General features: G+C 35.7%; 1 protein-coding gene across 9 annotated transcripts in view; it reads left to right on the top strand.

The window, feature by feature from the left end:
- Window positions 1-15,280, top strand: part of Nalcn (sodium leak channel, non-selective) — a 317,664-nt gene that overhangs the window by 22,273 nt on the left and 280,111 nt on the right. For all 9 annotated transcript variants that reach the window (XM_021181515.2, XM_029469212.1, XM_029469211.1 and 6 more), the window contains exons 3-6: window positions 2,830-3,012; window positions 7,356-7,439; window positions 8,858-8,997; window positions 9,098-9,226. In XM_021181515.2, coding sequence (XP_021037174.1) covers window positions 2,830-3,012; window positions 7,356-7,439; window positions 8,858-8,997; window positions 9,098-9,226 — 536 coding nt within the window. The remainder of the gene's footprint in view (window positions 1-2,829; window positions 3,013-7,355; window positions 7,440-8,857; window positions 8,998-9,097; window positions 9,227-15,280) is intronic.

Here is a 15,280-nt window from a genome sequence, read left to right as displayed (position 1 = left end):
ACTCAAGATGAGTTACTACTCTTAACTACATGCAATCTTTATCATGTTCAACTGTGATATACTTAGGTGGATAAGGTTATAGAAAGAGTATCCGTTTTTTGAATAGTCTTTACTTTGATTCAAATCTTGTGACTCCGAACATGTGTCTTACAAGTTCATGGATGCTGAGTGTGAGAGGAAGAGCTGCTATGCCATTTATCACTGCATGAGCCAGGGAGTTCACTCTTAACATCTTGGGAATTCAGCTCCACACAGCAAAGTAGGAATGACTTCTTTCTTAAACTCATAGTTTAAATAATGAAGCAAATTGACCTGAGGCCCTCCCAGTGCCTTCTCCTCCCCTAAGCAAGACAAAGATGGCCAGGCTGGTTTCCTCCTAAGCTTCATTAGCCTGCTCCTGGGAGACTTTCATAGCAGGCTCATGTGTCTTTGTATATTATGCTCTCTGGTGATATCCTTCTGCTTTATAATTGTTGAAACATCCCTGGGACTCCCACTCTAAACTAAAATGTGTTGGCACTACATTGACAGCTCTTTGTGAACAGGCTCTCTCCTGGCCAGCAACCGCTCTTTCCTGTGTCTCTATATCATCCACTGGAGCCTTAGAAGTCATCTTCTGGTATCCTATACTGTTTGGCTTACCGTATTAGTATCTTTTATGCATGTGGTCTGGCTCTTAAGGTCCCATCGCATCTCCTTTAATAAGCCAAATCCCCCTTGTCCATTAGGGCCACCTGGATTTCATATCCTCCTCGTTGCCACTTCCTCAGACAGACAGAATGAACTTCCCTTCTTTCCACTTATCCAGTGTTAGACTTATCTATAAATATAAGTACCCATGCAGACATACACCAAGATAGCCCTCTGTTCTGTAGTCACTTTTGATCAACCGCAGAATGGAAATGTTTGAGAAGAACTTGGATCTGTAGTGAACATGTGTGTATTTTCCCTTCTCAGTTTTTCAGAAAGTGATTAGTACAACAGGATTGCACATAATTTTAAGTGTTATGAATGTCCTAAGATGGTTTAAACTATACCAGAGTATATATGTAAGCTATACAAGCATTACTCATTTGTGGAAGGTACCCTGTTCCTCATATTTGGGTACCCTCTGTGGGGAACAATATTGAGGGGAAAGTGCATTCATCATGTATACTACGTTTTCTACAAAGTGGTTATATGTTGCCTATACTTCTATATGCCCAGAGTCCAGCATTTTTGGATGCATAGCAGGTCTTCTATTCATATGTAGAGAACTAACCAGACTAGAATAGTAAAGTTCTCGATAACGCTCTCATTCACAACATTCTAAGAACTTTGGAAGATGGAATTTTATGTCTAACCCCAGAGGCACTCACTGAAATTACTAATGATTAATTAGAAATCTTCAAGACTAAAGACAATTTATTGTGAAATAACCCATCTTTTAAATCTCCTGGTAATTAGATTCTTATATGGGGAAATGCAGATAGGGTTGAATTTACATTCTGACATACATTGGTATGAGTATATCAACCCTTAAAATACACTGAAATGTGTCTTCTGTACTTTGGAATTTCTGGGACTATGTTTTTATGTAAATAGTTTTATACTTTGTCAAAATTAGAATCCACACTTCACCCTACAGGGTCTGTCTGACTCTTCTCAAAGTTCTGTCAATCATTCACTTTCAGCTTAAGGGCTTGCTGGTTTATGGAGGTGCGTGATCCTTCTATTATCAAACTATACCCCTGAAACAGGAGTAAAAAATTAGTGAATTAATATGACCACAAACACATACACAGATACACACATATACATATCCAAGGTAGTAATCAATAAATAACACTTTAATTATGTTTGAAAACTGCACCACTGAGTAACCCAGTAGCAACATTAATTCTGGGACGTTAGCATATAGATGCAATTAACGTTTTTTTTTTTTTATCCTAGGTGTTACTTTTATAATGAAAGATTATATGGGTATATATTAAATATAATAGCCATTGTTGTTTATTTTTCTACTTAGTTTGGGATTGATTAAAATCTTTAGACTTCAAATGTGTATCTAGAATTGTACAAAAATAATTTTAAATTTTAAAAGAAATTCTAGGCTAAATATGTACAAACTGTTTTCTCTGGAAAAAAAACATAGCCTTGCTCATTATCATTTTTCTGCAAGGATAATTTTAGAAATAATTTTAAATGACTTAAATTTTATTTGTGTGTGTGTGTGTTTCTGTGCAGGTAGATGTGTGGAGATCAGAAAATAACTTTTTGAAGTTTATTATCTTCTTTAACAGTGGGTAACAGGGATTGAACTCAAGTCCCCAGGCTTGTATGGAAAGCCAAATTTCACTGGCCCAGAAATGTTTTTTATGTAGGGAAATTATAGTGATACATTTGTTAAAATTGTACATTTAGGAATGTTCTATATCAGTCCATTTAAAAATCATTTATGATCTGATATGGTAGACTATTCTGTAATGCTTTAGGAAAGTTACATTAAATAGAACATGGCTGCTAGTTCTGGGTGCTTCATAGTGACAAAAGAAAAAAATGTGACATCAAGGTTCATTGTGAGTGAACTGCTACATTATGTAGTAGAACAGGAATTTCACACAAAGTGATCTGATAGCTTTCAAGTTAACCTTGCGTATAGCTCCATTAATGTTTTGTTTCAGGAATGTTTCTTAAACTTTCAGAACCCTGGTATGTTCATGTGGAAAGTAAGTTGCTTTGAGAAGTAAGCACTACCTAATTGTTATGTTTTCCAAATAGTGTGTTTTGTAAGACAATTCAAAGGTCTCAGATCATAGTGTCACAAAGTAACTTTGGCCTCTGTGGCAGTGGGTGCACTCTCTGCTGCGCATCTGTGCCATCATCAGCGTCATCTCAGTGTGCATGAACACACCTATGACCTTCGAGCACTATCCTCCTCTTCAGTATGTGACCTTCACCTTGGACACTTTATTGATGTTCCTCTACACTGCAGAGATGATAGCAAAGATGCACATACGGGGAATTGTCAAGGTGAGTGTCTTCTTGTCATTTAAGTACATCGAATATTTTAATCAACTCAATAATATATTTCTATAAATGTCCAAATACACTGTATTTTTTACTTTATTGAGATTGAAAATTTTAAAGAGCATAACTCCAAAATTTGGTAGAGATTTGTCACATGAGAATATTTTTAAAGTTACATTTCATACTGTACACAGCCTTATATCCCTTGATGCCTGTAAAGGAGCTAGTTGCTCTAAGTATATGCCTCATGAGTCTAGGGTTGAGTGCATTGTGTCACCTACAGAACTAAAGCCACAGATTACCATTGTTACAGAGAAGGCACTTCAAAATTTGTGTATTTGCTGAACAAAAGATAAATGTCACATGACAAAGTCAGCACATGATGACATTAAGTTGGATTTCATAAACCTGGATTGTTTTCAAGATATAACAGGATAAAAAGAATAAATGAGAGAAATAGGAATGAAGGAACTGCAAAGAAAAGAATATGTATATCTGATTGGTACCCTTGGGAAATAAAAATAAACTTTTAAGAAATGTAAAATAAAAGAAAAAAAGAGACTTTTTTTGCCACAAAATCCTGGTTCTATTGCAGCAACGTATTCACAGATTGAGATATGGAAAGATGCTGCCCCAGGACTAGGCTTACATTGCCCTGTCTAGAAAGTGGTATAGTGAGGGCTTTAGTGCTTACAAATGACATATTTGAATCTAAGTCTGACTCATATGTGTTGGGGAGGTTCATGCAAGGACAGAGAGGCCTTCATAAAGTGATTTATGACATACACTGAGTTATCAGCTCTTAGCTTTTCTTTATCCATCATTTGTTGCAGTTTTATCCTTAACAGAGATTCACAGCAGCCACTGCACTGTGATGTACATTTCTAATGTTTTATTATAAAAACATGAATCATAGCCTGCATAAGGATCAACAATTGAGCAGTCATATTTTAATTTAAAGAAAATCTGAGTGAGTTATTGACTCACTTCAGAAATAATTCCCTATGCATTGCTGATAATTTTTTATTTGTTTTCCAAAACACCATTATTGTATAAGGTAAAATCAACACTAATTCCTAAGATAGGTTAACTCCTAAGCGATGTTCATATTCCCCGATTGTTGTAAAAATCATTATCTCTGAAGCAGGACTCAAACAGGTTCATATATTGCATTGATTATTGTGTTTTAACTCTTTCATCTTTGTTTTATGTGATGCATGGCTGTGTGTGCACATGTAAGTGGGTGTCCTTGCCTGTCTGTGCACAAGTGTGGTCCTGAGTTTGACCTTGGGATGTCTTCCTCTATTGCTTTCCATCTTGTTTTTTGCAAAAGGATGTCTCACTGAGTATGGAATTGGCTGGTTTTGCCAAGGTAACTGGCCAGTGAGGCCCTGTGATCCACCTGTCTCTGCCCCACCAGCACTGGGTTTATATGGCCTGTGCTGCTAGTCCCATCATTAATATGGATGCTAGGAATAGGAATTCTGGTCCTCATATTTTCCTAGAGTAAGCCTTCTTGTTTCTTAGTTATATAATAGATTGGGATATAAGTTTCTTATCAAGAAATTTGTTCTGGCACACTTTAAAAATAAAAAGAACAGAGTTAAACATGATATGGAAGTGATCAACTCATTCCACACGAACAGGACACTAAGTGAATGAATTTTGAATATTCAAAGTAGAATTAATATTTTAAAAATAAAAATTATTTGCAATTTGATTGTTTCTAAAACTACAGATTCAGTACTTCTAGCATTTTTAACTTCTACTAACACTTGAATAGTTAACTGCTTACAAAACTAAAAGAATATTTTTCTGATTCCAATCTACAAGAAATGACAAATTAAAATTAAAAAGCAAATAAGTATATCTTTGCTTTTAACTGGGAATAATTATAGTAGATGACATGTGGTGTCAACTTTAATTATTCTGCATTGCTAATATTATCTTGAAGAAGTCAGAACATCAAAGCTCATTAAAATTGTGTTTAAATATTAGCTGATGTTTCCGTTAAATCTGAGATCTGGTTGTTTTTAACCAAACTTTAAATATTTTTCACATATTTTCATTATCTTGATTGCAACAGTTAAACGAGTTGCACCAACTATTGATTTTATGACATTAAATCTAGACCATAGTGTCATCATTTGATAACATGCAGTTCTCCAACATGCGTATCATAAAAGACAGATCTGAGCAAGCCCTGTTTGACATTCCATTCTTGTATGTAAAATTAAAGCTTTACTGAAGTTCAATGTTAGCAAAATGTTACCTGTCACAATAAATTTGTCTTATTAATTTAAACTTTATTGTTACATAGTTTTATGTTTTTACATATTTGTTACATACATATTTGTTACATAGTTTATGTTTGCAAGTTGGTCTTCTTTTATAGTTTCATGACAAATATAGACATTTTTAAGGATAAAAACACCCAAATTAAAAATATGTCTGTCCACAGAGATGATTTTCAAAAACCCATATTTCTCAAGTGAATTGCTTTACTGTGGTCAATTAAATCTGTCAAAGTTTTTAAAACATTGATTGAGCACCTACCTTCTAAAAACTTGCATTTAATACTTTTCTAATTTAATTCAATTGCCAAGAATATGATATTGCCTTTCAATTCTCCAGTCTATTAACACACAACAGCTTGCAAAAGGGTGTTAACCCTAACCCTAACCCTATCTTTGCTATCTTTGTTCACTTATAAGGCTGAAATTTGTGTTTGTCTGCACATGTGGAGTGATGTATCTGTTCATTTCTTTTAAATTTTTATTATTTCTTTTACTTTTTTTGAGATTATACTATAATTACACCATTTTCCCTTCCCATTCATCCCTCCAAATTATCCCATATAGCCCTCCTTGCTCTCTTTTAAATGATCATCCCTGAAAAGATATACATACATGTAACATTATATAGATTGAGTAGGATCTATTTATGTGTTTACAAACACACACACACACACACACACACACACACACACAGAGCAGGTGGTACTTTGGAGAGGCCTGAGGAGTAGGAAGTGGCAGATAGGTTGTGCTCAGGCAGCAGCTGGCAAGAATTTGTGAAGAATCAGGTGGTCTATTTTAGGGCCTTGTATGTGCTGAGAGTTCCTATTATGTTCTTTGGTCAGAAAAGAGCGAGGTAATTTCATCCATGAACAATAGTATCTAATTTGTGCCTGAGAAGTTCTTTAGCTGCCTCCCTCAATCTCTCCCCTAAGAAGTATTCTTACTGACCAGATCCCTAAAAGAAAGGTCAACCAATCGAATAACATGTATTTGATGTGCTGAAGGTCATCACAAGTACTGCAGTCTGAATTCTTCAAATGAGTCTCGGGCTGTCTGTTTCTTATCTGGCAGTAGATCTAGATAAAAGTAGCATTCATCTACTAAACACTGTCGGAGTAATAAATAATAATGCTAAGACATCCCAGCAGATGGGCTCTGGGAAGATAAGGCAATAAATCACATGCTCATGAAGCTAGCGGTGCATATCATTCATGACTGCAAAATATATCCCTCTACCTCACCTTGTTAAATATTTGCAAGACACTTTCAGAGAGTTTCTTACACTGGATAATCGATCTGTAGCCTTCAACTGTTTACCTTTACACAAACTGACAGACAAGTATTGAATAACTCATCTCCTCCCGCATGAGCATGACAATTTCTGTCCAGAGCCCAAGTCCTCTCTGCCCTCAACTTTTATTGACACTTTGTTATTCCAGAGGGAAATTCTCTTTTCAAATATCATTTTATTGAAATGTACATCCTAACCTTAGGATACAGGCCCTATTAATAATGAGAGCAGTATGTCTTCATTTTCTTTGACAGTATCTTCACAACTAAGGTCAACATATCTTTTCCTTGCAAATTAAGGAAATTTCCTCCTTCACAGTTACTGCCTGGTAACTTTTACCAGTTACTTTCCATGCTATCAGTGATTGGTAAAGCAGTTTTAAAGGCTTTCTGTTGCTATAGTGTGCTCTGGGGCTTAGGAGACGGACACTGTCTTGGGACCCAAAGTGATTATTAGCCTCTGTTACTACTTGTTGGGTTTGTGAAGATAAAAGAATAGATGCTTTCCTTTTAACATCCTGAACTCAGAGTTTTTCAAGTTCTCATGATTCATCAACAGTTTGCCTAAAAATATAGCATTTTAAAATTCTAAAAATACCCTTTTGAAAGTTTGTTCCATTGTGATAAAAAAAAACCTGTTGATGGCTTTGACTATTTCCATCATATATACACATATACATACATAAATATATATATGTATATAATATGTATATACATTAATAAATTTTGCCTGACAATCCATGTGGAATTTATTTCCAGGGTGATAGCTCCTATGTGAAGGATCGCTGGTGTGTTTTTGATGGATTCATGGTCTTTTGCCTTTGGGTATCTCTTGTGTTACAGGTAATTAAATGTGTTTAAATAACAGAGTTTTTTTTTTTAAGTTAGCATTATCTTGCATTCAAAGTTTAACTAGAAACATTAAGGAATACATTTCAAATGTGGTTGTATAATTTCTTTCATTGTTTAGTTTACATATCCATGGATAGAAAACTCTAATTGGAATATTTAAATTTTCAGATTTTAATGTTGATTACACTTTTGAGTTTGCAGAAATTAATATCAGTATTAAAGATAATTCTTTTTAAAACAACTATAAGCATGCTGTCACTGAAATAAAAGATTTGGAGTGATATATCTAACTTTTAAGTCAAAAATTGAATTTAAAAATTGTAAGTTCAGGTTACTATATGATTATATACTCATTAAAACAGATTAAGCTATTAATGTTTATAAAGATATTAGTCAATACCAAATACATTACAAATATAAGTGCCTTATGATAGTAAATAGAAAGCATGTATGAAAAAAGCTATAACAGAGGATTTAATGGACAATACTCTAATTCAGTCTCCTATATCTTTGCAGTCATGATTTTATGCTTAAGACAAGTCATTATGCTACTATCTGATTTTTATTTATTTATTAGTTTGATTATACTAAGAAACCATGTGATTTATGTTTCTAACAAAAAAATAAATGATCAATGCGTTATTGTTAAACTTTGGTGTAAGCCACATCCCTGTTCTTCTATTCTTTGATTAAAAAATTCAAAATAAAGATTGTCAGTGAGATTGTTTATCACCTAAAGACACTTGCCACTCAGCCTGACATCCTGAGTTAGATTCCTGTGGTTTCCATAGTGGGAGGTAAAAACTGACTCAGGGTATCTGTCTCTGACCACTTATTTGTACAATATTCCACATGTGCACACACATACACACATTTAATTAATTAATAATAATTCAGAATAAAAGATGTGCATTACATCTTTCCAACTGTTCCTAATGGGTGTTGATTAGCTGTCATTCCTCATTCTTATGAAGTGCACATCTCTGTGGCCTGATTTCACCTCCTGTGCTTATATGCTGTTTCTGTATAATAAACTACTGTATGTAGGTGAGCAGATTTTTGTTATTAGTTTGCTTCTGCTAGGAAGTGGTCATTTTCCATATTTCAATAATGTTTTACAACATTTCCTACTTTTTCTAGATATTCAAAGACACTACTAGTGAGAAACAACTCAAAAATTGGCACTTTATTTCATGATAAAACTATGACTTGAAGAATTAGAAAATGGAGATTAAGGGCGTTTTCATTAGTTTATATATATTTGTTTCTCTTAAAGTAGTTATAATGTAGAGATATATTTGTTGATGGAATACGATGTAAGGCTAAATTCATTTTTGTGTTGCCTATACATTCCCTGCAGTAAGTAGTGCTAAGGGGAAATCTAAGCTTGTACATCTCTTCTCATGTAGGTGTTTGAAATAGCTGACATAGTTGACCAGATGTCACCTTGGGGCATGCTGCGGATCCCACGGCCACTCATTATGATCCGGGCTTTCAGGATTTATTTCCGATTCGAACTGCCAAGGACAAGAATTACAAACATTTTAAAGTAAGCACAGCTTGGTGCATACATTAAGAGAGAGTGTTTATGAAAGCTGGGGGCTAGGGGGGATTTAATTTATTTTATCTAACTTTTCTCTTTCCTTTAGGCGGTCAGGAGAACAAATATGGAGTGTTTCGATTTTCCTCCTTTTCTTCCTTCTTCTGTATGGGATTTTAGGAGTTCAAATGTTTGGAACATTTACCTACCACTGTGTAGTCAATGACACAAAGCCAGGGTAAGTTTTGTTTTTGTTTCTTAGCTACACTTTAAGTCTAGGTGATTAACAAGGACATGTTTGCACGCACACGCGTGCGTGCGTGCGTGCGTACATGCGTGTGTGTGTGAAATTGTCACATGCTTTAAAAATAAGTTTTGGGTATTTTGTGTTCTTTATTCTTTGCCAGTTTAGTGTTATTTTGTCCAACTTTGAGTCAAATGTTCATAGCAAGCCATATCAAAATATATAACCTGGTTGTAATGAATATTAAACAAAGACAAACCTTTCAGAGTATGGCCAAATGGGGACTGTGGCCCACTTCAAAAGCTAACAAAACTTTGGAAGATATCCATGGTATTAATTTGTTAAAGAAAATAAAACTCTTGTTCTTATAGGTAATACCACTGGTCATCCTTTCCTAAAAGTCCTGGCTGATTTCAGTAACATTTCCAGGTGTATCTCAAGGCTGGAGATTAACATATAGCATGTGAGAGTGACATATAGCTGGTGCATGGTGGTGGTAGAGCCTGCTTTCCTGCAGAACACCCATCATGAAGACCAGCACCAATACAGAGTGATAGGAGGAAAGAGCAGAGCTGATGGCTAGCCCGTAGGCACATGTTACAAGTGGTATACACTAGGTGTTGACTGGTTATCTGAGCTTGGGATTCTACATTCAGCCCACAGATGTTCAATAGTTGCAACTACAAGATATAAAGGACACTGAGCTAGCTGCCTTTTACTGTTTCTATTCATGTCTTTGAGCAGGGATGGATCTGTTTACAAACAAAAGACTCACAAATTATATTAAACAAAAATCTCCATTGGGATCATAGAATATAAACTGATACTGCCTTGTTGAATTGTAAAAGAGACTCAGTTATGTTGTGTCAGCAAACAGTTAGACTTTTAAAAAACATTGAAGCTTTTATAACTCCTGATTTGTTTGTTTGTTTGTTTTTGTATTTGGAGGTTATTTTTTCCTTAAACCACAGCTAAGTGAATACATGAGAATATTTACACACACACACACACACACTCACACACAGGATTACATTATATAAATAATAATAAAATTGGTTCAAACTCAATACTTTTAGCTTATGTAAATGTCTCAGGTTATTCCTCTATGACTTGTATATAGATTGTTTTCTGCAAGTATACCTAATACTTTCAAAAATTAAAATGACAGAATAATTAGCCAAAAATTTCAGTGTATTTTTACTGGTTATATATGAAACATCAGAAACCTCTTAGCAAATATGCTTGTTTTTACCTTTATTATTCTTTATTTATCTGTGTGCTTCGGTGAGGCATACGTGTGCCACAGCATGCCCATGGATGTTAGAGGACAGCCTGGAGAATCAGTTCTAGTCAGATCTCTCCTTCCATCATGTGGGTTCAAGGGATGGGAGTCAGGTGGGTTTACTCTCTGAGCCACGTGGCTGGCCCATTGTACCCTTACTTAGTAGTTATATACAGTCATATCACATTTACATACAAGTATGTCTTGGGTTTAAAGGAGTGTGTGTGCTCTTTGATTATGAACAGTGACAAAAGGAGTTAGTTTTTACCACTTAATGGAACTTCATAAGAATTTCACACCAGTTTAGTTGTTTCTTGTTGAAGCAAGATATAATGACGTTGTCTTAGTTAGGGTTTTACTGCTGTGAACAGACACCATGACCAAGGCAAGTCTTATAAAAAATAAAATTTAATTAGGGCTGGCTTACAGATTCAGAGGTTCAGTCCATTATCATCAAGGTGGGAGCATGGCAGCATCCAGGCAGGCATGGCACAGGCAGAGCTGAGAGTTCTACATCTTCATGCAAAGGCTGCTAGTGGAAGACTGACTTCCAGGTAACTAGGGTGAGGATCTTAAGCCCACAGCCACAGTGACACACATCTACTCCAATTAGGTCACACCTATTCCAACAAGTCCACACCTCCAAATGGTGCTACTGCCTGGTCCAAGAATATGCAAACCATCACAGACATGCATATACACAAGAGCCATAAATAGACACAAAGGGTAACTTTTATAGTTAAAATTTGGTTTTCTGAATATATTATTTTCTTTAATATCAAAATTCTATTCCTCTTTTATTTAACCACATATTGAGGTTTTGTTGACAGATAAAAGCTTATATGTAATATATGTATATATAAGGATACATACATGTATATACTATATATAGTATATGTACTATATGTAATATATAATATACATGGAATTTATTATTACATTTTTGTTCATGAGAAATATTATTAGTCCAGAAAAATTATCTTCAAATATAAATGAGAAATATTTCTTCCTACTTTACTTTTTAAATACTTTTTGTTGTTTTGAAATTTTCTATTATCATTATTATTTTATGTATTTACAATCCAACCATTCTCTCCCTCTTGGTTCCCTCCCATAGTTCCTCATCCCATTCCTCCTCCCCCTGTCTCCGAGTATGCTCCCCTACCCCCAGGCCTCTCCACTTCCTGGGGCCTTAAGTCTCTCAAGGATTAGGTGCATCTTCTCCCACTGAGGACAGACCAGGCAGTCCTCTGCTATACATGTGTCAGTGGCCTCGGACCAGCTAGTGTATGCTGCCTGCTTGGTGGCTCAGTCTTTGGGAGCTCCCAGGGGTCTTCTGGGTTAATTGAAACTGCCTTTTTCCTATGGGGTCACTCTCCTCCTCAGCTTCAACCCTTTTCCCTGTTCAACCACAGGGGTCCCCAGCTTCAGTCCAATTGTTGGGTATCTGTGTCTATCTCAGTCAGCTGCTTGTTGGGTCTCTCAGAGGACAGCCAAGCTAGGCTCCTGACTGTAAGCACACCATAGCACCAGTGATAGGGTCAGGCCTTGATGTTCCCCTAATTGGGCTGGTCACTGGACCGCCTTTCCCTCAGTCTCTTCCCCATTTCTGTCCCTACAGTTCTAGACAGGAACAATTCTGGGTCAGAGTTTTTGACTGTCCATCCACTTGAGGCCCTGTCTATCTATTGGAGGTGGACTCTAAGAGATCCCTCTCCCCAAAGTTGGGCATATTATCTAAGGTCACTCCCATAGAGTCCTGAGAGTCTCTTATCTCCCTGGTCTCTGGTACTTTCTAGAGGGTCTCCCACCTCCCACCTTCTGATGCTGCATATTTCCATTCATTCTGCTGGCCCTCTGGGCTTTTCTCCTGTCCCCCTTCCCCATACCTGATCCTATGGTGTTTATGGGAAAATTTATATACATTTACCAGGACTCTCACCCTCCAGCTGCCCTTCTAAACCCAACATACTCCCAGATTCCCACTCTCTATTCATTTATAACCCACAGAGTTAGACTAGTGTGTCCCATACGGTAAGACGAATGTGAAACTGATAGACTCCTTGCTTTCATCTTTTTTTTAACTCCATGAATGAAACTCTCCAAGTCTGCTTTGGTTTATTGTGGTAGTATTGGAAGAGGTGAGGAGATTTTTACATTATTAATGAAATAGAACTAACACTTTAATATTTAATCTTTTTCTGTAAGGTGTGCCAAATTCTGTTTTCAACAAAACCTACTTATTTTTTAACTTGTCGTGTTGTGGCCTAATATTTATGAAATATTTTCTGGTTATCCTTCAAATAGTTGTTGGATCTGTTGGAATCAGCCATGTTTCAATCCTGATCTTAGTGGTTTATATTTTTATTTCCTTTTAAGCTCCATTTGGAACGTTTATGTATCTTTTCTTGCACACACACAGAAGAGCTATGTGTCTGTTTTAATGCTCTCTGCAGTTTCCTTGCTTTCCTGATCCAGTCCTTCTCTTATCCTTAATTTTTCTTGTTTTCTAGACTTCTCTTCATCTTGTTTCTTCAGATGAATCATGTCACTGTCTTTAATAATTTCTCCTTTTAAATGCAAGGTCCTGAAGATAGACATTTCCTTCTAAGTACCCCCACTAAGTACATCTTCAAATTTTGATGTTTTGTATTTAATTATTATTTAATCCAAATTTTTTTTCTTTTTACTTGTGCCATCTCTCTTGACCTGCAAATTATGTAGAAGTATGTTGGGGGTGGGAGTATGAGAGAATTTTAAAATACTTTTATGTTGCTATGTAATTTTTTTCAATTATGATTAAATAATAATCCTTGCAATGATCATTTTGGGGGGTGGCGTATGGTCTTTAAACAGTAGCCATTGCATGAAAATCACAAAGTTCTCAATTTTTGCTTGTAATTTTGGTCAAGGCATTTGGTGACATTTACCTGCTCATTCTATAATTACAAAATAGAATCACTGCATTTTCTCAACATGACAGAAAATTCCTTTTTCTCTTTTAGTTCCATCAGGGTTTTTTTTTTTTCTTCCATTTTTGCAGCTTAGGAGTCTAATTAAGCAAATGAGCACAAGAGGTCCTGTCTTTCTGATGAGCTAACCTTTCTAGAGTTACACATGTCTAATGCTTCTGAGTTAGGTTTGGTGAAGTCAGGATACATAGTGAACGACCTTCATAATAACAATTAGATTTTGTAATCTAAAATAATCCACTTTTTTTTAGCCAGGTTTTCTCTTATTAACAGTTTATGTGTTCCTGAAGCTGTTTAAAACTAAATGTACTTTGTTTTGTTCCTAGACTTGCAAAAAAAGTAAGTAAATATCAATCCCACCAGCCACTATTACGAGTTATTAACTGTAAGGCCACATTGGTAAGAAGGATCTAAGTTCATGGAGAGGAATTAAGAGGGAACCTGGTAACAAGTGAGTCTGTCACAGTTGACCAGATACCCTAATCAGCAGCTTGAATTCCATTGTTACAAACTTTGTAATGTCCATGTATGTATATATGTGTATACACACACACACACACACACACACACACACACACACACACTTATATGAGAAACCAACCAGTAGATATGAAATGTATTTGTACCCCTTATATTTATCCAACTGGGACACTGTTACTAGGACAGAAACTGGTAAAACTACTTTTAATAACAGCTTGACAGGTTTTCTTTTAGAAAGGCTGAGCTTGGTGCCACCTTTTCAAATGCAAATTTTCAGTCTGCAGGTGGATTTTTTCCTATGGTCTACATTGTGTTCAGTGAATCCATTGACTAATAATGGATCCATTTCCTAACAATGAACTTCCAGGAACAGTGTGGCTTTGCACATGAGGTTATTTCTAGCTCATAGTCTTTCAGACTGAGAGCTCTGGCTTCTTCATCATGTAGGTCTAGAAGCCCAGCTCCGTTCATGTCTCCATGTTGCCAGCCACTCTCCTGATATTCCTTCTATTCCTTCTACATGTGTGTTTTGCCATTTGGAAATGATTTTTTTTTCGTATTGTTACTTGCAGTTTTTTTTTTTAAATAGGAGCTTTTTATTTATTTCTGAATAATGAATCAGAGAGTATCAAATTTTTAATTTTTGCTGGCTTACTATTCATTTTTTACTAGCAAAGATTACAGTATTTGGATATTTATTTATTATTCTTTAAAGGTTTCATTCATGCATGTAATATGATTTAGCCATTTTCATCCATTATTGGTCTGTTGCATAATGCTTTTTTTCAACAGTTAGTTCTTTGAGTGGATGGAGTTGACTTCAGTGTAGGACATCTTTCCAGTAGCACCCAGGAGTCCCTCCTCCCCACCTCCTCCTTCCCCTCCTCCTTTCCCTCCTCTTCCTCTCCCTACTGTTTCTCTTTCTCCTCTTCCTCTTCTTCCTCCTCCTCCTTCACCTCCTCCTCTTCCTACTGTTCCTCCTCTTTCTCTTCCTTCCCCTCTTCCTTTTCCTTATCACTTTTTCCACATGTTCGTCTTTCTCTCTTTCTTCTTCTTTCTTGTCTTATTTTCTCATTATCTTGCAAGATTCGTAAGGCCACATATAATAAAGGTTTAAGGAATTAATTTTATAGTATAGTCATCTCCTTATCTCTAATACAGGGATTGTAGCACAGAATTAATACTTATTAACCATTTATATAAGGTGTGATTGATAGAATATTTCACTTGGACAGATAATAACATTATCCCAAATTGACAAGAAAGAGAAAATAAACAAAATAAGTCACTATGTAAGGCAGAGGAAATGGTTAC

This window comes from Mus caroli, chromosome 14, assembly GCF_900094665.2.
Source record: "Mus caroli chromosome 14, CAROLI_EIJ_v1.1, whole genome shotgun sequence".
Lineage (NCBI taxonomy): Eukaryota > Metazoa > Chordata > Mammalia > Rodentia > Muridae > Mus > Mus caroli.
This window is presented reverse-complemented; position numbering and strand designations above follow the sequence as displayed.